The following is a 24,494-nucleotide window of genomic DNA, read 5'->3' on the forward strand; positions in this document are numbered from 1 at the left end:
TACGTTTTATAGAATATTTATTATATATAGCATATACGTGTGTATACATTTGCTGAAGTATAGACGGATACTTGTAGTTATCTCAAGGATATAATGATTAGAGCATCTTTTATCATGCAGGAAGGAAGCATATGGCAATGGTTGGGTCTGATGCATACCGCACAAGATGATATTTACAGGCACAATGAAAATCATTATGGAAAAAGTCAAAGAAAACAACGCAGAAAAGTTGGCAGATAGTGCCCTCTGCTGGAGACTTTCCATACCTTCATGTGTATGAAAGCAAAAAAGTACATTTCATTCCATATGTTCAGTACAGTCAAACTTTATGATTTAGCTTTATGCTACGTATTATATTAACCTTAAGAACCAGTCCATTGTTAGGCTATGTTCACACTACGTATATTTTCGCAAAACTATGGCCGTTGTTGATTATGAAAATATACGCTACCTTGGCGTCTATGGAATCCTAGCGGCGCCGCAAACAACTGACATATCAGTTTTCTGCAGCCGCTATTCATTGAATATCGGCCGCAGAAAACCCTGTCAGTGCACACTATGGAGCGAGCGGCTTCGGCTGCACGCTCCATAGTGTGCAGTGGGGAGTTCTGATGCGGGCTCACATGGATGCACCCGCATCAGAACTCTGCGGCGCTAAAGATCATTTAGGATGATAATTTCTGAGACCGTCCGGGTCATGGAACAACCGGTCTCTTACATTGTATGAACATAGCCTTAGATTGTTAGGAGCAATTCAGTTGTTTTTTCTAGTATTGAGTTACATAACTATTTGGTCCCTGGTTTCGCGTTCTCAACCTTATTCTTAATAAATATACAGTGTATATATATATATATATATATATATATATATATATATATCCTACATGTACTTTGAGAAAAAATATTGAAAACCTGCATGGTCTTGTTACAGTAACCCTTCAAAGTGGCAGGGTGATTGTAGTGGTCTCACTACGGTTATAGATTCTCTGAGAGTCCCCTCCATAGTACGCAGCTATTTCTCCTTCTCTCAGTTTGGTAAGGGGGGGCACAAGAGAGCTAGGTTGTTTTCCAGCAGTACTCACACAGGCTCTTCTTGGCAAGCCATTCATGGGATAGGACATACTCCTCTCTGCTAGGCCATGACAGGGACTGAACAGTTTGACATTGTGTTGAGGGATGATTTATACAGTATATTACAAATTAAATATGGGGGAAAAAGGGGTTACTGATGCACTGGATTTGCAAAATTCTATTTGAGTGGAAAGGGAAAAGGCAGCAGATAAGCAAGGAAGGGGTTACACTAGGGACTGAACTACTGCTGGTGATGACAAGCCTGGGAAATAAGGGTGCGGGTTATATTCGGGAGGCAAGACTCTGTATATACAGTAGAACCAGCTCTAGTATTTACACAAAAGACAGCTACCTAGGAGTTCTTTGAATAGTCAAGCATGAGAGAGGGGGGCTTGATTTACCTTTCATTTACAGTGTGGACACTCTCTAACATGCCTGATATGACCACATATTTTTATCATATTTTTTTAGACATGAAAACTTCACTAGTGTATAAAAGATATATGAGCTGGATTTTAAGTGCATGTAAGTTAACATGGAATATACTCTATTATCCCTTAAACATAACAATTTAGCACAGCTGGTCATTTGCTTTTTACAACTTTTACTATATGCTATAGATAATGACGAAACTAATGGCAGTAACCGTATCGTCTATGCTGCAAGTTACCATAAATTGTTATTAGGGTGAATTCACTCCAGACCTGTAAACTGAAGAGTGTGCATGGGGGTGGAAACATTATGTACACTAATGGTGGTGCGTTTACACAGACAGATTTATCTGACAGATCTTTGAAGCCAAAACCAGGAGCAGACTATAAACACGGATCAGGTCATAAAGGAAAGACTGGGATCTATCCTCTTTTTAAATCCATTCCTGGCTTTGGCTTCCAAAATCTGTCAGATAAATCTTTCTGTGTAAACGCACCCTAATGCTGGGTTTACACAGAGCGATTATCGGGCGAATTTTCGCGATAACGATCGAATTCGAACGATAATCGTACGTGTAAACGCGGCGAACGATCGAAACATCATTCATTTTGATCTTTTAACAGGTTCTTAAATCGTTGTTCGTAAAAAATTCGCCGATCGTTCCGTCTAAACATTCGTTCACTGATTTTCCCTATGTGTGAGATAGGCTTAAGCGATCGCAAAACGAATTTTCTGTATGATATATCGTATAGTCTAAACGCTAATCGTTATAAAAAAAAATCGTTACTTCAAAATCGTTAATCGTACGATCGGGCAAATTATCGCTCCGTGTAAACCCAGCATTAGAATTAGTAATTAGTGCAGTGTTGATTAAAATATACTACCAATAACAACAACTGTTCTCTTTCTACTACAACTACATATGAAGTACATAAAGTTGAATTTTAAATATTTTCGTACAAGAAAAGAAAATCACAAAGAAAATTATTTTCAGTATATTAGAGCTCCAGACTGCAACAAAGCAGTGAAAAAGCAGAGGAAAAATGCATTTTCAACACTGGTTATGCAATGGAACATGATACTTAAAGGGGTTATCCAGTGCTACAAAAACATGGCCACTTGTCTCCAGTTCAGGAGCGGTTTGCAATTAAGCTCCATTCACTTCAATGAAACTGAGCAGCAAAATCCTGCCCAAGCAGGGCTGTCTCTGGAAGAAAGTGGCCATGTTTTTGTAGCGCTGGATAACCCCTTTAAGCCTCGTTCACATTTGTATTCTGGACAAATAGCTGATCTGTAATTGGTTGATATTCGTTGAGAGTTTTTGGTTTCAGGCACATCAATAAATGTGGGCCATTGCCAGTTTATATAGTTCTAACTTCCAGTACTGGTAGTTGTCCAACTGGGGGAATAATATATTCCTCCTCCCGTAGTAGCCGCAGGAATAGCCTCCTTGTATCATATGGCCATTGATAAATGTGGGTGTTTTTCAGCCAGTTAGGCACGTGTTCCTAAAGAATCAAACATAAAGGTAAAGATGGTGTGATCAGATTTTTCTCTAGTTGCACACTGAATTAACCATTGGTGTATCACAGCAGTGGTAGCTATGAAACAAAGCAGGATCCATTTAATTGACCAGTTTTTAATTCAGGTAGTGTGGTACAAATATGTAACCCAGGTCACTAATAGACATGAGCGAACCTGCCAAAACCCGAACGATCAGCATTTGAATCCTGCTGCCTGGAGAAGGTGGATGCAGCCCGGGGACTGACTGCAGTTTGGTTGCAGCCACCTTCTCCAGTTGGAGAGATTCAAATACGATTGTTCAGGTTCATGCAGACCCAGACTTTCATTACATAATTCATATGCTTAGGCCCCTATTACACTGGGTTGTTTATCAGCTGAGCAGGCCTACATCTCTCTGTGTAACACAGTCAGTGATCAGCAGATGAAGGAGTAAATGCTTGTTCATTGATTAATTTGGTTGTTTTGACATGTGAAGAAATTATTGCTGCAAGGCGAGCTCTAGCACCCTTTGAGCCTGGGCAAGTGCCGAGGCCAACAGCTTCTAGGGAGGCCCCCTCGGCCATCAGGTGCTGCTCCTTATTTGTAAGCATTCCTAATAAGTGCTTACAGTTAGAAGAGTTGTCTAGACACAGAAAAACATGGGTGATTTCTTCCACAAACAGCACCCCTCTTGTCCTCACTTTGGATTTGCAACTCAGTTCCATTGAAAAGAATGAAGCTCAATGGTAATACCACACAACCTAGGGGCTGATCTGATGCTGTTTTTGGATAAAGGTAGCTGTGTTTTTCTCCTTTAAATGTTGCACTCTGATTAACAGAGCGAAGAGTGAAGGTCAGAAAGGAAAAGGAGATGCTGGTGGACTATGCGGAAGCCAGGTGACTTTTTTTTTTTTTTACTACTACCAGGGACTACCTTCAGGGGGATGCCTAGATAGGCGTTACTACCTTCTAGTGGCCTACCTGCACAGAGAGGTCTGACTCCTATATGGGTGCACAGAAGGGGCTTTGTACAATGTGAAGACAAAGAGGGACTTAACCATATGGGGTCACAGATGATGACTCCCTAATGTATAGCTGCACAGGGGGGGTTAACTAATATATGGGGGCAGAGAAAGGACCTAACTACTATATGGGGCATAGAGAGGACCTAGCTACTATATGGGGCACAGAGAGGACCTAACTACTATATGGGGCACAGAGAGGACCTAACTACTATATGGGGCACAGAGAGGATTTAATAGCTTTGTGGGGCACAGAGGGGACCTACTTACTATATAGGGCATGGCGGGACCTAACTATTATATGGGTGCAAGGGGGTACCTAAATACCACATGTGGGCACAGAGGGACCTAAATACTATGTTTTTTAGGTATTACATTTTATGGTAGTTTGAAAGGAGTCATTACAAAGTACAGTTGTTGCTGAAAAACCAGCCTTATATGGCTCTGTAGATGGAAAAATAAAGGAGTTATGGCTCCTCCACTGATACTGCTTTCACATGTTCTAGTCCCAGCTGTACTCCTGTTCTGCCAGCTTCCAATGACATTCCTCTCCCAATTGGCTCTGTGATTGGCTGTGCAGAGAGTGGGACGTCATCAGAAGCTAGTACAATGGGAGTACAGACCAGAACATCCGACAGCAGGGAGCGAGGGAGGTAAGTATGCTTGTTTTAATGCATGGGGAGGCAGTAAAAGTGTTCGCTCGGAAAACCTTTTTAAATATTAACACAGTGTCTATAGTGGCACTAAGGCTAATGTGACAGTAACTTAAAGGTTTCACTACAAGGTATCTTGAATCGCCTCGACACTGAGAACTCGCAAGTGCTTATAGCTCATGCAGTAGCCACTGCTCATTATATTGTAGATAGTGTTTTGTTCCACTTTGTACTGACCTTTGTTGCATTTGGGAACAGTACAGGAATGAATCTGAAGTTCATGCTTCCTTGTTTTATGAACTCCATCTGCATCTACATTAAAAAGTAAAAATCATGTTAAAACAAGAAATGAAGATTTGGGATATGCTTATAGATATTATGACTGCAGCAGCACCAACAATATGAAACCATGACTGGCTATTAGTAGCTATTTGCCACATATGCCCTGTAAGACTACTGTAAGAAACACTGTCAGCTGAGCCTCTCTCTATAAAGAACTTAGGCTGTTTTCATGGGACAGACCCTTTAAGTGATAAAATTCCTGATATACTTTTTTGCTTTTTTTGTGTACCCATATGAGGGAGGTTGGCTGTTACTCACCATTCTATGAATGTATCGTGTGTGTAGGCCATGATCGTCACTAACATGACTCACGTCCATTTCAACATCCTTTTTGTATTGTGGACTGATCGCTATGATGATCATTACACTTGCCTGTTCAATAACAAAAAAAAAATTGACAAAATTTGAATGTTACAGCATATTGGATGTTGACATACACCAAGACTACACGAGGCTCAGCCTGAGCTTGAATTTTGTTGGAGAAACTGAAACAGTTATTACTTGTTTTAATACAACAATGACACAGTGCTGTGTAGTGTAGGCGCAAAACAGCTGATCGGTGAGGGTGGTGGGTTTCCGCACCCCGCTGATCAGTGACCTGTGGTAAGCTCATCAGTCCGTTTTGCCTAGAAAACCCATTAAACATTTATGATCCTTTGGGGAAAGGCGGAGGAGACGGGATCTAGTCTTACAGGACATGAAGATGGTGGGATTGTAAGTATCTCTTTTTCCGTATATTACAATTCTGGCATAAAAAAGTCTAAAATTTTCTTTGGAAAGATTTCGAGCCATAAATTATAGCCATTTTGTGGAACATAAAACAGCCTTTTCTGAGCATCCCAAACAGTGACCCAAAAAACCACAGTGGAAGCCTTTGGGGAAGATTTATATAGGGCCCACTGAACACTGTGCAGCATTCTGCCTTTGGCCACAAGAGGGCGCTTTCTCCCCCAGCGCTCTGGTGCACGAGAGATGTCACTCATGCGCTTGAAGAATTTGAGGGAGAGCAGTTTCTGGAAGACTGCTGTGCAGCAGGTAAGTATGTTGTTGTTTTTTTTATTATTTACAGATGGGGGTGTCCACATGCTAGTGGGAGGCTAACTAGTGGGGAGGAAATGCCAAAGGGAGGATACTATCTACTGCAGTGGGGGTGCTGGCTTACTGGCAGGGGGTACCTAATTTGGGGGATACAGACTATGGGGGTGAGTGTTAACTACAAAGGGGATTACCAGGGGGATGTCTACAGGAGGAATACTAAATACTGGCGGGATTACCTACAGTGGGATGTCTACATGGGGACGAGGGAGGAGATGCCTAATGAAAGATGCTATCTACTGAGGTGGAGGGTGCTGTCGAACTGACGGGGGATTACCTACAGGAGGTGCCTAATTTGCAGGATACAGTCTACTGGGGGTGGCAGTAATTACAAAGGAGATGTCTGCATGAGGAATACTACATACTACCTGCTGGGGTGAGATTACCTACAAGGGGAATGGCTACCTTCATGGTGGATACTCCCTACTGTAGGGAGCTACTGGCACAGAGAGGCCTACATATAGATGCACTGTGAGTGGGGCCTAATTTCTATATGGGGCACAGAGGGGCCTAACTACTATATGGAGACAGAGGGACATAGCTACTTTATTGGGGCTCACTGGTTGTATGGGTATTAAAACTTCATTCACTTTAGTGGAATTGAGCTGCAAAACCACACAAACCGAGGAGATGGGTGGTGCTGTTTCTGAAGGAGAGCAGCCATGTTTTTCTAATCTTGGATAACACCTTTAATTTTTATGTGGTTATATATGTGAAATGTAGAAAGCCTTTTCCGCTGCTCTGAATCCTTATTCACAGTGAGTAATGTTGTGGAATATACACTTTTTTTATTCGAAAAGCATTGTCATCTGCTGAGGCTCCCTATGGTCAACATAATGGGTTAGAGGCCCACTCTGAATCACTTATGCCCCCTAGGCAGAACCCCTAGCTACGCCTCTGCTTCCACATAATTTTAGGTATAACCGCTGCTTCATTACATACTTACATCACTGAGATATCTCTCCATCCACCTGATGATATCCATTCCCCGAACTGATCTCTCAAATATGTCAATCTAAGATAAAAAAAAAGAAAATAAATAATTTTATATATATATATATATATATATATATATATATATATATATATATATATTATTTAAATAGAACATAAATAAAAGGAACAATCTCAAATGGGTATAGCAGCTGCCAGCAGCTAGACAATCTAATAGGAGTCCAACAACCTACCTGACAACCTACCTCCTATAAATTCTACTGTAGGGGATGCAGTGTGACACAATGCCCATTGTCCCCTATAATAATAATAATAATAATAATAATAAAAACAAAACAAAAAAAAAACCCTTCATACTGCATTGTATGCAGTAAGACCTACCGAACATGAACGTGAACAGTTCGGTAGGTCTGCTTAAAACTAGTAATACTACTAATTGAGTCAGTCTAATTTGCTCTGGTACAGTTATATCCTAATAGGGTATATGGGCAGGGGTTAGTAAAAAGTTGTTAAGTCCTTCTATAAAGAGTAAAACAATGTAGCATTCAATATATACATCAGTTCTTTCTTTTATTGCAATATAGTCACAAATGCAGACCAAATAGCAGTACAGGGAAGAGGAAATCTGATGGTGAGTGCTGTTTGGGTGGGTTCACACTACGGAATATCGCGGATAAACATAGCGGAATTCCGCTCTCTGGCTGCGCGCCTTTCTGCCGGCTCCATAGACACCATTCTATGGGATGGCGTATTCCACTATCCGCCAAAAGAAGAAGTGACATGTCATAGAATGGTGTCTATGGAGCCGGCGGAAAGGCGCGTGGCCAGACAGCGGAATTCCGCAGAGTTTATCCGCAAGAATTCCGTAGTGTGAACCTACCCTATTTCTGTAGTCTTCATGGAAGGACTTTACCAAACGTTATATATGTTCTGCTTGACTGCCAGAGCAGCTGATTTTATGGCAATATGTGTGTTTGGGACCACTGGGTCTTAAGTTATCTAACCCCCAAAAAAGAATCTTACGGTAAAGATGATAATCGATATAGCAAGGAAAGTGTCTTTATTAGTTGTCTTTATGTTTCTGGACTGAAAGTTGAATTCTAAGAACTACAGTATATGTAACAGTACTCACTGTTGTCTTGAACCCATTGGAGCATAAAAGGTTTGCCAGTTGTATTACTGAGTTTGCAGCATCTAAGGAATAAGTTATAAAGACTCTTCCTGCAATAGATAGCAAAGGGCATACAATTACAAAGGACTGTGTTACTTTGCATTAAAAATAAGATTGTTATTATTATTATCTTTATGTCTTACACATATTTACATACAGAACCTGAAATTGTCATGTACGCCCCTTACATGTGAATGACTTATTTATCAATATCCAGAATCCTCCCTTTATCTAAAGTGCTATTGTATGCTCTATATCTGGTTGGTCCATAGGACAATTGCTACATTATATAGTACAGTTGTACTTTAAGGTAACTCTATAAGCTGATCGATGAGAGTTAGTGACTAAGGGCCCTATTACATGGAGCGATAATTGGCCAAATTGGCTGATTATCGCTTTGTGTAATAGAGTGAAAGATTAGCCGATGACTTAATAAATGTCCCCCCATGTCCTTTTGTTACATTCTATGACATTTATATAAATACACCAGAAGCTTTTCATTCTCCTTATGGTTTTGCTTTCTTTCACATAACAACTTTATATTCTGCCCCATTACAGAAAAAGATTTATCTTCCATGTGTCTGGTTTCATGATTTATTGAAAAACAAAGAATAAAAAGTAAAAAAAAAAAAGACATTTCTGTGCATTTTACTTATTGTTGTATTTTATTGTATCCAACTCACATCCAAAATAAACAAAAGACTATGTAAAAATGCACCAATAACCTACTAAACAGATAGGGAGCACTTACTCTGCTCAGATGGCAAATTACTCATCTTCAGTCCTGTACCAGGCTCTTCTGGAGGGTGGTAACGGGGATGAGTATTCCTAATCTGAGGCTGCTGACCATAGGTATACCCATCATGTCTAGGGGGATTGTATGAAGAATCATTGAAAGGCACAGCATGATTATATAGTGGGCCACTAAAAGATGGAAAAAATTATGACAATGTTAACAGACACATTAAGCTGGCCCTGAATATTCATACAAGACAATAGTTCTCTTACTCCAAATGTATTTCTCAACATTCCAGGCTATCAAAATATTATATTGCATATCCCATGTAAGCTAAACAATACATTTTCAGCATTTTATTCCTCCAATGCATAGAAAAATAGGCCTATGTGTTTCCATTTGAAATAGGTATAGTCTGATCCTACAGTATAGTTTTATAAAAAAAAAAAAAGCGTCTCTATACACTTTATGACAGCAGGTTTGGTCATCAGTATAAAGTGTATAGGGGTCTCCAAAGACTAATGTAGGTAGGGACAGGGTTCGGATGTGATGGAATTTCAGTGCCCAACCCCTTTGTTCTTGGAGAAATAAGCTGCCAGATGTTGGCCTGGCTGTCTGGTTGCAGTGTTCCCCTCCCCATAGTAGAGGTGCCAAATGTTTTTGTGTATAGAAAGGACAGGAGAGATAACTGATGGCCGGCATTTATTGAAAGTATATGGCCAATATAAGACATTTAAAATTATATTTTACTACACATGGGTGAAAACTCTGTAATTGGAATAAATAGGATGGGACCTTCTCCAGGCACTGTCCACAACTTTTAACAAAGACTGTTTAGTAGAAATAGCAGTATTATATAGGATTGTTCAAATATAATACCTGGGGTTTACAAAAGGAGACAAGCCTATTAAAGGGGTTTTGAGGGCAAAACGAATAGTTTTGCTACAATTTATGGAAAACCACAGCAAAACTGCACAGTAGAGTCACAGTATGTAGCTTCATCTTTAGACTTTTATCTGCCATGTGTCAAATGAAAAGAAACTAAAGTTGGTAAAGTATAAAGATAAGAGGGTTTAAATTTCAGCAAAAAGAAAAACAGCAGTTTTTCAAATATACAACAGACAAGCAAATGTGGATATTGCCTTATTGGAACAATCATTATCTTACATACCAGTGATAAGGTTGAATATAAGGTTGGCAGAGACGAGGATTCTGCAACATAGGCCGCATACAGGGATGACCAAACGGAAGAGATCTTCTGTCTAGAATAAGAGTGGCCTTATATTATTATTTTATTATTAACCTGGTTACAATGCAGATATATTAACTGTTTGTAAAAAGGATATATTGGTGGGCGAAAAATCCGGTCATTTTCAAACGATCCAAAATAAAAACTAAATTAAAAAGTGCATATTTCTGTCCAAATGTTTAAAGTGTACCTGTTACTTAAAAAAAAAAAAATTGACATGTCATTGAGACATACGCAATAGAGGAGTCCTGCAGCATCTATAGTAAAGTTTAAATCATATGATGCAGTACAAAAAAAATGTGACATTTTGACCTTTTTACAGGTGTTTTTTATCAAGCATGGTTTGATCGGCCCAAGTTTTGATCGGTCCTGGTCTGGGTGTTCGGTCTAAGCGTGGTCCTCTCCCGGCTTTGTCATGTGATGAATTGGGCTCATAATGTAAGTCTATGAAGTCTGACTCTTTCACTGACTGAGTAAAACAGGCTGAATTTACGGATGTAGTCCGCGCAGCGGATTTTGCTCAAAATTCTGCCTGTCCCATTTGTTTATTGGAATTTCTGTCGCGCCTCTGTTCTCTGCTCAAAGAATGAACATGTTCGTTCTTTGAGTGGAAAGAAGATCGCAATAACAATCACATTGAAACAATCTGACAGGGAGAATGACAAGCGGAATCCGCTGCGCACACAACGCCTGTAAATTCAGTCTCTTTTGCTCAGTGTGCAAGGGCCCTCACAGAGCGAAAAGCGCACCGCACTAAGTGTGGTCTTCTCCTGGCTCAACCTAACGTTTGGTCCAGGTCTGAACACTCAGTCCTGGACCGGTCAACACTTTTAACATGTCTCTATAAAAAATGTTTTGAAAACGACAGGTACACTTTAATTGTAATGCATCACATAAACATGAAGCAGTATAAGTAGAGATGAGCGAACCTCAAGCACGCTCTGGTTTGGCTGAACCCGAACACTCTGAAGAAGTTGGATGCAGCCCTGGGGAGTTCTGGAAAACATGGATACAGCCATGTATGCTTATCTCTAAGTATAAGGCTATGTTCAGGGCCGATTCAAGGGTTTCTGCCGCCTGAGGCAAACCTCAGGCGGCCGCCCCGAGTGATAGCCGGTATCCCCCGGACCCCCCGCCACCCCCCCCCCGCCGCCGCCGCAGCAGCAGCAGCCATCTACTCACCTGTCCCACACCGCAGCCGGCCCGCGATCTCTGCTGTCTCCACATCCCGTCAGGTCCCGCGATGTCACCCTGCAGCTGTCACGGACCTCCAGGCTGTGGTGAGTGAGTGGGGTGATCGGGTCGCGCGGGGCAGTCCTGCGCGACCCGATCACCCCAGCGCGTCCCCCACCGACCCCGGGCACTCACCACAGCCTGGAGGTCCGTGACAGCTGCAGGGTGACATCGCGAGACCTGATGGGATGTGGAGAGCGCGGGCGACGTGACAGGTGAGCGGCCGCTGTCATTTTTGTTAAGTGATACTTAACAAAAATGACAGCAGGGGGGACATAATGCCGCCCCCTGCCGGACCGCAAAATCTGCCGCCTGAGGCGGAAGGCTCATTCCGCCTCATGGCAGAAGCGGGCCTGGCTATGTTCACGCAACATTTTTGAGGCAAAAATACAGTGGTATTCTGATAATATGGAGCATTATATATACACTACCGTTCAAAAGTTTGGGGTCACCCAAACAATTTTGTGTTTTCCATGAAAAGTGACACTTATTCACCACCATACGTTGTGAAATGAATAGAAAATAGAGTCAAGACATTGACAAGGTTAGAAATAATGATTTTTTTTTTTGAAATAACATTGTTTTTACATCAAACTTTGCTTTCGTCAAAGAATACTCCTTTTGCAGCAATTACAGCATTGCACACCTTTGGCATTCTAGCTATTAATCTGTTGAGGTAAGCTGGAGAAATTGCACCCCACGCTTCTAGAAGCAGCTCCCACAAGTTGGATTGGTTGGATGGGCACTTCTGGCGTACCATACGGTCAAGCTGCTCCCACAACAGCTCAATGGGGTTCAGATCTGGTGACTGCGCTGGCCACTCCATTACCGATAGAATACCAGCTGCTGCTTCTGCTGTAAATAGTTCTTGCACAATTTGGAGGTGTGTTTAGGGTCATTGTCCTGTTGTAGGATGAAATTGGCTCCAATCAAGCGCTGTCCACTGGGTATGGCATGGCGGTGCAGAGTGATCGCCTTCCTTATTCAGAATCCCTTTTACCCTGTACAAATCTCCCACCTTACCAGCACCAAAGCAACCCCAGACCATCACATTATCTCCACCATGCTTAACAGATGGCGTCAGGCATTCTTCCAGCATCTTTTCATTTGTTCTGCGTCTCACAAACGTTCTTCTTTGTGATCCAAACACCTCAGACTTGGATTCATCCGTCCACAACACTTTTTTCCAGTCTTCCTCTGTCCAATGTCTGTGTTCTTTTGCCCATCTTAATCTTTTTCTTTTATTGGCCAGTCTCAGATATGGCTTTTTCTTTGCCACTCTGCCCTGAAGCCCAAAATCCTGCAGCCGCCTCTTCACTGTAGATGTTGACACTGGTGTTTTGCGGGTACTATTTAATGAAGATGCCAGTTGGGGACCTGTGAGGCGTCTGTTTCTCAAACTAGAGACTCTAATGTGCTTATCTTCTTGCTTAGTTGTGCAACACGGCCTCCCACTTCTTTTTCTCCTCTGGTTAGAGCCTGTTTGTGCTGTCCTCTGAAGGGAGTAGTACACACCGTTGTAGAAAATCTTCAATTTATTAGCAATTTCTCGCATGGAATAGCCTTCATTTCTAAGAACAAGAATAGACTGTCGAGTTTCAGATGAAAGTTCTCTTTTTCTGGCCATTTTGAGCGTTTAATTGACCCCACAAATGTGATGCTCCAGAAACACAATCTGCTCAAAGGAAGGTCAGTTTTGTAGCTTCTGTAACGAGCTAGACTGTTTTCAGATGTGTGAACATGATTGCACAAGGGTTTTCTAATCATCAATTAGTCTTCTGAGCCAATGAGCAAACACATTGTACCATTAGAACACTGGAGTGATAGTTGCTGGAAATGGGCCTCTATACACCTATGTAGATATTGCACCAAAAACCAGACATTTGCAGCTAGAATAGTCATTTACCACATTAGCAATGTATAGAGTGTATTTGTTTAAAGTTAGGACTAGTTTAAAGTTATCTTCATTGAAAAGTACAGTGCTTTTCATTCAAAATAAGGACATTTCAATGTGACCCCAAACTTTTGAATGGTAGTGTATATATATATGTATTTGCACCTTAAAAAAACGTTGTGTGATCATACCCTAAATGTACCACAGTAGATCATTGTTTACTGCACGCACTGGTATGTTGGGGTCATCTGTAATTGGTACACAGTGCTATGGGCCATGGTTCCAATTCAGTGATGGTTGCTACATCACTTAGTCAGACTTGACAAACAAAGGCCTGAATATTATATGTGATTGACTTCCCTGCCCTTATTAAGGTATTTTTAAGTCAGAAAAAATGCCTGCAGTAAACACCAATCTGCCATATAGAAGGTGGAGCAGTACTTGTTTTCTTATTCACACAGTATACAAAATGCTCTGTTCTGCAGAAAGTATTGTGTACAGCAGTGAAATAAAAGCAAAATACGACCTTAAAGGAGAAGTCCAGCAAAATCCAAAACTAGAGTGCCAGCAGGGGGTGGGGGAAACATACACCCCCCCCCCACAGACTACCCCACCTGATCTGGGAGCAGTAGTAACAGTAGGGCTGGAAGTAGTAGTAGTACCAGTAGTAGGGCTGGGAGTAGTAGTAGCAATAGGGCCAGGGTCAGGGGGAGATGGGTGGCCCCTAAAGCAAATGGGTTTGGTGCACTTCTGGCGCAGCACTGCCTCACTAGGCTCCCGGACCCCGCCAGATGTCATTTTCTTTGAGGTATGTATGCCAGTAACTTTGGTTTAAGAGCTCACATTTTTTCTAAATTGTGACTTGGGTTAATAGCATTGCTTTGGTTTAAGAGCTCCCTGTACTTGGTGGGAGCGCGAGTGAAGGAGGGGCATGGTGTGCATAGGAGGGTCTACAGCACTGTACTCTGACCCAGGAAGTCTCTCTCACCTTCCAAATCATAGCAGATCCCCTTCAGGCTGGGGCTTACATCAGGGGACAGGACTGTGGGGGTAATCTCTTCATAGCTTTAGCCCCTCTCTTCCCGGACAGAGAGTGCTGCGTGTATGTGCCTTCATCTGCCCTGCTCATTCCTTCATGCTCCCTGCAGTCTCTGTCCGCCCTTGTGTTTCCCATCCTCTCCATTACTGTACAGTAACTTATAATATCACATATTCTGCTGTTTCTGAATGTTTGTTTCATTTGTCTTACATGTTATTCAGAATAATAAATCATTATTTTGGGGTGTGGAACCAATTGTCTGCATTTCTATGATTTCCTATGGGAAAATTTGCTTTGGTTTAAGAGTGGATTACATGCACGGCCCCGGAATGAATTATGCTCGTAATCCAAGGCACCACTGTATGGCCCTATCTTTACATCAAAATTATAGCCGTATTTTACCTTTATAGACTTATATCCTTTACCTTTTAGCTTTATAGGCTCTATTTTTGGTGTAACTAAAAGGGTATTCCAGCAAAATAAAGTTATTTTTTTTACATTTCTTTCATAAAGTTATCTGTGAAATAGACAATGAAAAAAATGTTAAAAAAAAAAAAAAAAAGTAACTGCTGCCACCAGTGTTTGTGTCTGGAAATGCAAGGCTTAGTAAACCCTGGTCGTGGCACAGTTAAGATATCGCTAACACTGCCGCATACATGTCCTCTTACGCAGTCTTCAGTCCCCAGCTGAGTGACCCTGCCTTTCACTTCAGAGGAGGACTTGTCTAGGGGTGACATCCCACTAAGCCTATCACTGGCCACGGTGCTGTCCTGTCTCAGAAGTGGAGGGGGGATGGCGTAGTCTGTTAGTTAAGTTCTTTCCAGGGGAAGAAACATAATAGTTTACTTTGGGCGGAATACCGCTTTAAAAATGGCTGAATACTAGTTACTGGACCATAAATGAGATTGATTATCTACTAAACATGATCGGTGTACTCACCTTGATTTATTTCTTGCAACATTGGATGTCGGTGATCTCCTAGATTGCCATATGATGTTAGGGTTTCAGGTCTCTCCAGGTCACTTGTCCCTAGTAATTCTGATATACCGGTGCCATAGTGAGCGTCCTTAGCTAGTTGTGCCTGCCGTCCATGGGCTTCATTACTAAAAGGCCGACTATGCCCCTTATACATACTTTCCCAGTTGTCCTCTGAGGGTATTCCAGAATTGATTTGTTGAGCCCCTTGTGGATCTAAGGATTCATCGTTTTCTTCTGGTAAACTTCTCATCATCTTTACCCTAGATTTCAGGTATAAGAAGGGGCTGGTTAGCTTGCAGTTTTAGGCCATGTTCAGACCTTGTAAGAGACCGGCCGTTCCGTGACCAGGCCGGGTCACGGAATTGCTGATCTCAGAAAAGATCAGTACTGGCTGGATGATCTTTAGCGCCGCTGAGTTCTGATCAGTGTGCGCCTGCATCAAAACTCCCCACTGCACACTATGGAGCATGCAGCCAGAGCCGCTCGCTCCATAGTGTGCACTGACAGGGTTTTCTGCGGCCGCTATTCACTGAATAGCGGCCGCAGAAAACTGACATGTCAGTTTTCTACGACGACGCTAGGGATCCCTGCCGAAGTGTATACTCTTTGTGTACACTCCGTCCGGGATTCCATAGACAGCAACATAATGTAGATTTTTGTATTAATCACGGACGTTGTTGCAATCTGCAACAACGGCCGTAGTTTTATGAAAATATACATAGTGTGAACATAGCCCAAGGGTGGGTTTACACATACATGCAGGATGCACACAGTTGCATCCGTTTTTTCCATCCGTTTTTTTTTTTGCAATATTTATTGCAAAAACGTAGTGTGAACCCAGCCTAGGATGGGCTTTGAGCTCGGTGCTGGTGGGGACAAACGAAAAAAAAAAAAAAAAGGTATAAGCCAGCAATCTGATTAACACACAGGGGGAGATTTATTAAACATGGTGTAAAGTGAAACTGTCCCAGTTGCCCCTAGCAACCAATCAGATTCCACCTTTCATTTTCCAAAGAGTCTGTGAGGAATGAGAGGTGGAATCTGATTGGTTGCTAGGGGCAACTGAGCTAGTTTCACTTTACACCATGTTTGATTAATCTCCCCATGTGACAGTATGTTGACATAGTATTAATTTAGTAAATAAAAACCTGCTGACATGCCCTCTTTCAATGGTGGGAGATGCACTCTTATTTCTTATGCTGTATAGTAGTAATCATCATAATCATTTTTAAGGCTGGGTTCACATTGCGTTTTTGCAGTCCGTTTAATGTATATATTTTATGAGAAAATAAAAAACTGCAACAAAAATGGATGCAATTGTGTGCAATCTATTTGGATCCGTTCTTCCATTGACTTCGAAAAAAAAAAAAAATGGATCAAAACGGATGTGGTTTCCCCCCCCCTTTTTTAGTTTACACAAAAACGTGTTTTTTTTGTGTAAGTTAAAAGTAACCATTTAAAAACAGATATGTAAAAACGCAGCATAAACAACATACTGCATGACAAAAAATGGATACCACTTATGCAAATAGAAATATCTTGCTAAACATGTTGCACCGGCCATAAGAGACAAAACTATGAATGTGTATTAGAGATAAGCGAACCTGGAGCATGCTCGAGTCGATCCGAACCCGAACTTTTGGCATTTGATTAGCGGTGGCTGCTGAAGTTGGATAAAGCCCTAAGACTATGTGGAAATCATGGATATAGTCATTAGCTGTATCCATGTTTTCCAGACAACCTTAGGGCTTTATCCAACTTCAGCAGCCCCGCTAATCAAATGCCGAAAGCTCGGGTTCGGATCAGGCCTGTATTTAGAGTTCATGCTGCCCTAGGCACTTTGCATGCCGAGGCGCCCCCAACCCCCCCCCCCCCCCGGCGAACTAGTGCCCCCTTCCCCTCGGCACTGGCAGGTTACATGCATGGTGTATACCCTGGCACAGCTGGCAGGCCGGCACTCCAGCACCCAGTACTACTGAGCGGCACCCCCCGACTGTCAGTAGTACTGGGGTGCCTGCGATGCCCTGGCCCCTGGGGGCCACTTCCGCAGTGCTGGTGTTATGAGCGGGCAATGACCGGGGCAGCTGCAGGGGTTATACTTGTCACGGTATAGGCCTGAGGGCAGCACAGCTGTAGGGCCGGTCTGTGGAATCTGCGGGTGATGATGGGCATGCGATTCTTCGCTGCACCTAGTCAGGGCACCAGTTAGTGGACACCAATGCCAGGGTTCAGTAACAGCGGTTTTATTATAGATGAGGTAACTAGTAGCAACAGTTCTGTCCGGATGCAACCGGGGATATATCAGGCTTTGACAAATAAGCAGGAGTGGTGCTGCATAGGCTGTGAGAATACGTGCCGGATGATGGGAGTAGGAGTATGAGAGAAATAGCGTTGCTGGGTGGATTAGCTTGAGAATAATACTTGCTGTGAATCCTTGCAGCGATGAGGAGAGATAACGGAATGACACCCAGATGAGAGAAAAGAATCCGGTCACTTGAGCAGGCAGAAACAGCCGAAGACTGGAATATAGCAGCAGACTTAGTCACTCTTCTGTGGGAGAGGATAGAACCACACAACCTCCTTGCTTGGAAGCCGGGGCTCAACTCCCTTGTCAGCAGGAAGTGGGAGGTCACATGGTTGCTCCTGGCCAGAGCTAGTCGGCCATTGGAGGAACCATGGTTACAGGTCACGTGATCAACAGCCTTGCATACCACTGTACACTGTAATACACAGGAACACATGAGAATACACATGAAAATGCACAATACCAGAGAATACTAGGGGAAAACCAGCAGCAGTTGCAGTGCAAACACTTACCAGAACAGGCATTGACACAGAAATAGAAATGGGCATAATAGGAGTAGTAGTCTGCATGTTCTGGGACACTGCATACCTCCCTAGCAAATTTGAGCCGACCTCGGCGAATCTAGAAGGCAGCAAACATGAATAGACTGGACAATCAAACAACAGGAATGAATGATGAGAGTGAGTGTGATGAGGTGTGTGTTTCCCACGCCCAAGGCACAGGTGTGAAGAGAGAGAGAATGAGAAACCCTAGTGGCAGGACTTCACCTAGGGGTGCCTAACGTACTCTGGCGACCAGGTAGCTAGTGCGTGAACCATCTGACATGTAAGCCAGGACAACTTAACTGCTGGCGGGTGACCCTCAATATTCCAGCCAGTTAGACAGTAGGTTTTCTGTTAAATGTGTTACCCTACTGGAGGAGAACTGTGAAGACCTGTGTACTACCTTGGCGTGTCTGAGTAGTGTCTTGGATACCTGGAAGAGAAAGGAACAAAATAATAAAAGCAAACATACATGGGGAGCTCCCTTTCATACCACTCAATCACACACACAAGCACTCCACAGGCCAAACACACGAAAAGGCATCCAAGGTGCGATATGTATGAACCAGTGTGAAGGTTAGGTATGACTATGTGTGATAACTACTGTGTTGGGACAAGACAGAGGCGAACAAATACTGGAAACAAAAAGGAAGGGAAACACAAGGGACAACAAATACTGCGAGGTCTTGAGGAGAACTGGCTCACATGAATCTGAATGAAAATCTGAGAAAAATCTGAATGAAAATTTGAGAAAAATCTGCATACGAACTGGCTCAACTAAATCTTTCCAGCTATAGATATGATAATAATACACAATAATGAGACTGGATGAGAAAATACACTCCTACATAAACTGGACTTTCTCTGAGGTATATGTAAACTGACTTCTCTTACTCAGAGGAGGAGCTATCTGACTTAGACACTGGAAAATATACTGTTTTACAAAAGAGGCACTCTACTCTGAGGCAATCTATGTAACCTTGTGCTTACTCAGAGGAGGAAATACAAAGACTTCGATAACACTGGAATGCAATGGTAGAAAAAAAAATGCAATAATGAAATAAGTGCAATAATACCCTGTGTGGAACACACAATCACAGGAAAGTGCATTAGGAAGGAATGGGTTAAGTGTCTCTGTTAGGTAGAGTCTCTTTTAGGCAATTAGACATCGTCCATGTAAAAGACTCTGGGACAGGCACTAGAGAACCTTTTGTAATGGTAAGTGTCCATCAGCTCATGGCTGGTTAGTACAGGGAACTTGGTCAGGAGGACCAGGCACGAACCTTGAACGTTGCAGGAACTGGAACAAAACAGTTAGACAACAAAAACAGTTTAAGGGCTCTGGCCTCTGTAAGGATACTTAGCAGAAATGTCCTGGAGGACCCTGAGTAGGCTTCTTCTTTTTCTTCTTCCACGGATAGCGATAGCGTGAAGGGCCTGGAGCAGAAGCATCACTGGCTGCAGTAGTGACTACAATGCTGGGCGTCACCGTGGTGATAGGAGAGATGATGGGGGCCACATGATAGGTGACGGTCGAGGTAGAAGAGGCAGCCTTAGCCACAGCAGTGGGGGCAGTAGCGGGGACTGCGGTAGTAGACGGGCCCGCTGTAGTGGAAGCTGCAGGAGTAGCGCTAGGCATAGCGGTGGCAGCTGTAGTGGCAGGCGACAGGGCAGCGAGGGCCTGCTGAATGTCCTCGATCAGCTGCATAATCTTAGGCCCCGGCCCGAGCATCCATTGCGGCAGGGGCGGCGAATCACGCCCTGGAGGTTGCCACAGACCCGGGGATATGAAGGCCTTAGCAGAGTTCTCCCCTTTAGGGCCAGGGACTGAAGACAACAGAGTCGGTCCACTTACAATCTGTTCGCTGTCCGGTGATGAGGACCCTCCGGTACAAGAAGCGAGGTCAGCAGTGCTGGAGTGACCGGGTCCCGGAGAAATGCTGGTCTCAGGTATGGGCCCCTCATTCTGATCAGCAGAGGCCGGGATGAAGGCCCGGCGAAGATTTCCGTCGTCCGACGGGGAAGCGGCCCAGCTGGTGTCGCTGTAGGATGGGAGCGGTGCTAGCAGGCAGGCAGGATTGCTCTCCGGCAGCTCCGGCATCACTGGTGCTGCGGCTGCAGGCAAACGTTTCTCGGGGGCCGCCATCTTGTCACGCTCTGGCCGGAACTTGTAGCAGGACGGGGAGGAGCGCCAGGCTGGAGGATCAGGTTCCAGAATCTGCCCAGCAACAGTGACGTCATCCGGCCTAGGCAGCCAATCAGGAGCAGTCAATGAAAAGTCTATGGCGCCGGACGATTCCCGCGCTTTGGCAGCATGGCTGTTAACCCCCTCCTCTCCGGGGTATGGCGCAGCCAGAAATTGAAGAAGACGGCGGCCATCTTGTGTACAGTTCAGGGCCCGAAACACTTCAATCAACCCCATAGCAATCAGCAAAGTCTCTAGGGGGTTTCAGTACAGTTCTGGGGTCACTGACAGTTGGCACAACACAGTCTGTATCCTGTTCGTGACGCCAAAAATGCGATGCCCTGGCCCCTGGGGGCCACTTCCGCAGTGCTGGTGTTATGAGCGGGCAATGACCGGGGCAGCTGCAGGGGTTATACTTGTCACGGTATAGGCCTGAGGGCAGCACAGCTGTAGGGCCGGTCTGTGGAATCTGCGGGTGATGATGGGCATGCGATTCTTCGCTGCACCTAGTCAGGGCACCAGTTAGTGGACACCAATGCCAGGGTTCAGTAACAGCGGTTTTATTATAGATGAGGTAACTAGTAGCAACAGTTCTGTCCGGATGCAACCGGGGATATATCAGGCTTTGACAAATAAGCAGGAGTGGTGCTGCATAGGCTGTGAGAATACGTGCCGGATGATGGGAGTAGGAGTATGAGAGAAATAGCGTTGCTGGGTGGATTAGCTTGAGAATAATACTTGCTGTGAATCCTTGCAGCGATGAGGAGAGATAACGGAATGACACCCAGATGAGAGAAAAGAATCCGGTCACTTGAGCAGGCAGAAACAGCCGAAGACTGGAATATAGCAGCAGACTTAGTCACTCTTCTGTGGGAGAGGACAGAACAACACAACCTCCTTGCTTGGAAGCCGGGGCTCAACTCCCTTGTCAGCAGGAAGTGGGAGGTCACATGGTTGCTCCTGGCCAGAGCTAGTCGGCCATTGGAGGAACCATGGTTACAGGTCACGTGATCAACAGCCTTGCATACCACTGTACACTGTAATACACAGGAACACATGAGAATACACATGAAAATGCACAATACCAGAGAATACTAGGGGAAAACCAGCAGCAGTTGCAGTGCAAACACTTACCAGAACAGGCATTGACACAGAAATAGAAATGGGCATAATAGGAGTAGTAGTCTGCATGTTCTGGGACACTGCATGCCCTTTTGCTTGATGCCCGCTCTTCTCATCATCAGACGTGATGGAGGAAGGAAGGAGGGCGGGGACTTAATTTGGGGACCGCTTCTGTCCAGTGTCTGACTGGGGCACCTGGGGCCCACCAATATAGAACCAGTGAAACGCGACATGCTGACCCGCTCCTTTCCTGGATTTATCTGTATCTGTGACAAATCTCAGAACACCCTCCATTTATACAGCTCTCAGGGTATGCTGGGATTTGTAGTTTCTGAGAGGACAACCCTTTAATAAATCACTGTGTGCAGAGTCTCCTGGTGGCTGCAATCTGTGGGTGACAACCATCAGCCCTGAAGGTCCAGCAATACATCTGTCTACACTGTACTACAACTCCTAGCATATCCTGAGGGCTGCAGACTGTCAGTACATGCTGGGAGTTGTAGTGCATGCAGCTGTTAGGTCCTAGGAGGCTTGGTGGAAGATCAGAATACAGAGATCTGTGGGGTCAGTGCAGGGAAGTGACCCCAGAACATCACTAATAGGGGATAGAACAAAAACATCTACTCCTATCCCCTATTAGTGATGTTCTGGGGTCACTTCCCTGCACTGAGCCCCCACAGATCTATGTTTTCCTATATGTCGTATAATGCACCTAGGACCCAACTAGAACAGCTGCAGGCACTACAACTCCCAGCATATCCCGAGGGCTGCAGACTCAGTACATGCTGGGAGTTGTAGTGCCTGCAGCTGTTGTAGTTGGGTCCTAGGTGCATCATACACTGGATGCTTTGTGGGAGATCAGAATACATAGATCTGTGGGGGCTCAGTGTAGGGAAGTGACCCCAGAACATCACTAATAGGGGATAGGGGGAGATGTTTTTGTTGTATCCCCTATTAGTGATGTTCTGGGGTCACTTCCCTGCACTGAGCCCCCACAAATCTATGTATTCTGATCTCCCACAAAGCACCTAGTGTATAGGACCCAACTACAACAGCTGCAGGCACTACAACTCCCAGCATGTACTGAAAGTCTGCAGCCCTCAGGATATGCTGGGAGTTTTAGTACCTGCAGCTGTTGTAGTTGCATTCTAGTTTAAAAGTTTGTGCTAGTGTACTGTAGTGACCGCAGGGCTGTCAGTACACTACCGCAAACCATACACTGACCCATTTAGACCCCAATGGTACACAGGCTCTGCACACTATAGAAGTGATTACAGTGCACTTACTAATGACTCACAGGTGACGTGTTCTCCGATTGCCGTTGCTCACTTTTTTCTTTCTTCTCCATCTGGTGCAGCCATCATGATGACTTCTCCGACCACAACTCGTCTGCAGGCGGGCAGAGCAGGGTGACTGGGGAAGGGAGGCAGCTGGGGGTAACTGGGGAAAGGAGGCAGCTGGGGATGGCAGGAGGAACAGCTGGGGTGATAGGGGGAGGGGGAGAAGCTGGGGAGTAGCTGGAGTGACAGGGGGAGCAGGAGAAGCTGGGGAACAGGGGGAGCAGCTGGGGCGATGAAGGCAGCTGGGGCAATGGGGAGAAGCTGGGGCGACAGGGGGAGAAGATGGGGTGGCAGATGGGGGGGGAGGGGGATAAGCTGGGGGGGGGGAGGGGGAGAAGCTGGGGAACAGGGGGAGCAGCTGGGGCGACAGGGGGAGGGGAAGCAGCTAGGGGTGGCAGGGGGAGAAGATGGGAGGGCAGCTGGGGTGGCAGGGGGAGAAGCTGGGGTGACAGGGGGAGAACCTGGGGCGACAGGGGGAGAAGCTGGGGAATGGGGAGAAGCTGGGGAACAGGGGGAGCAGCTGGGGCGACAGGGGGGCAGTCGGGTTAACAGGGAGGGGAGAAGCTGGGGAACAGGGGAAGAAGCTGGGGAATGGGGAGAAGCTGGGGAACAGGGGGAGCAGCTGGGGCGACAGGGGGCAGTCGGGTTAACAGGGAGGGGAGAAGCTGGGGAACAGGGGGAGAAGCTGGGGTGACACAGGCCGGAAGCTCACATTGCAGCCCCGCGATGCCCAAACTTCCCTGCTCAGCAGCGTGCGTGTGACGTCATCACGCCGCTGCTGAGCAGGGAAGTTCGGGCATCGCGGGGCTGCACTGTGAGCTTCCGGCCTGTGTGACAGTCTGTGCCGGAAGCTCACGCCGGCCCTGCATAGGGGGACCTTCCTTCCCAGCCTGCCTCTGTTCCTGCCACCCGACTGACCCCCCGCCGCACCACCCGGGCGCGGATGTCAGCGGTGGGGCGGCGGAGGGGGTAAAAAAAAAAAAAATTAAATAAAAAAAGAAATGTGTCCTGCGGGTGCCGCCCCCCGCAGGGCGCCGCCCTAGGCACCGGACCACGGGTGCCTAGTGGCAAATACGGCCCTGGTTCTGATGGACTCGAGCATGCTCCAGGTTCGCTCATCTCTAATGTATATGCATTTGCAATGGGATTGCTCTGTGGCAGCATGGGCAAACTACTTTCTGATGAGAGTGATTGCATATTCAGGGCATCACTAGACACTGCTATGGCCTGGGGCCTGCTGCATCTCAAGCTTAGACTGCGTAGGCCCAGGTCTCTTATTAGGAAAGTTGAAGGGTTTCACCCTATAACCTCCCCCTATTTAGGCCACTGTTCACTACAAATAAGCTCAAATGTCTCTATATCCCTATATACAAACATACACCTTTCTGTCCCTCTGCATTGTCACTGCCCTGCACCTTAATACATGAAGAATATGTTACTTTCACTTGCTGACTGGTGTGACCTGGATATATTAATACAAATAATACAATATAGACCTATACAGCGGATGCCCTTACCTTTATAAAGAGAAGTTCCTCTTCTTTTTTATCAACAAAAACTTCCAATGTGAAAATGCTGCATATGCCAGAAGACGTGAGTGTAGAACCAGGAAGAGGAACTAGTTTCAA

At 44.8% G+C, this 24,494-nt stretch overlaps 1 protein-coding gene across 1 annotated transcript; it reads right to left on the bottom strand.

Annotated features, from left to right (window-relative positions):
- Positions 1-24,490, bottom strand: TRAF3IP2 (TRAF3 interacting protein 2). The gene is made up of 9 exons (XM_069974857.1): positions 24,384-24,490; positions 15,334-15,632; positions 10,151-10,241; positions 8,995-9,167; positions 8,205-8,293; positions 7,065-7,133; positions 5,282-5,395; positions 4,919-4,993; positions 1-3,011 (listed from the first exon to the last, which is right to left on the bottom strand). The coding sequence occupies exons 2-9, from the start codon at positions 15,623-15,625 to the stop codon at positions 2,865-2,867; spliced, it is 1,050 nt and encodes a 349-aa protein (XP_069830958.1). The 5' UTR covers positions 15,626-15,632; positions 24,384-24,490; the 3' UTR covers positions 1-2,864.
- Between the last annotated feature and the right edge of the window lie 4 nt (positions 24,491-24,494).

The sequence above is a fragment of the Dendropsophus ebraccatus genome, chromosome 6, assembly GCF_027789765.1.
Source record: "Dendropsophus ebraccatus isolate aDenEbr1 chromosome 6, aDenEbr1.pat, whole genome shotgun sequence".
NCBI classification, from domain to species: Eukaryota; Metazoa; Chordata; class Amphibia; order Anura; family Hylidae; genus Dendropsophus; species Dendropsophus ebraccatus.

Excerpts from the sequence above, each read along its gene's own strand:
- TRAF3IP2 (XM_069974857.1), bottom strand. The coding sequence starts at position 15,625 with ATGATGAGAAGTTTACCAGAAGAAAACGATGAATCCTTAGATCCACAA. Across the intron at positions 10,242-15,333 it reads GTTGCAAGAAATAAATCAAG|ACAGAAGATCTCTTCCGTTT; the intron begins GTGAGTACACCG and ends CTCTTATTCTAG. Across the intron at positions 7,134-8,204 it reads CCAATGGGTTCAAGACAACA|ATTGACATATTTGAGAGATC; the intron begins GTGAGTACTGTT and ends TTTTTATCTTAG.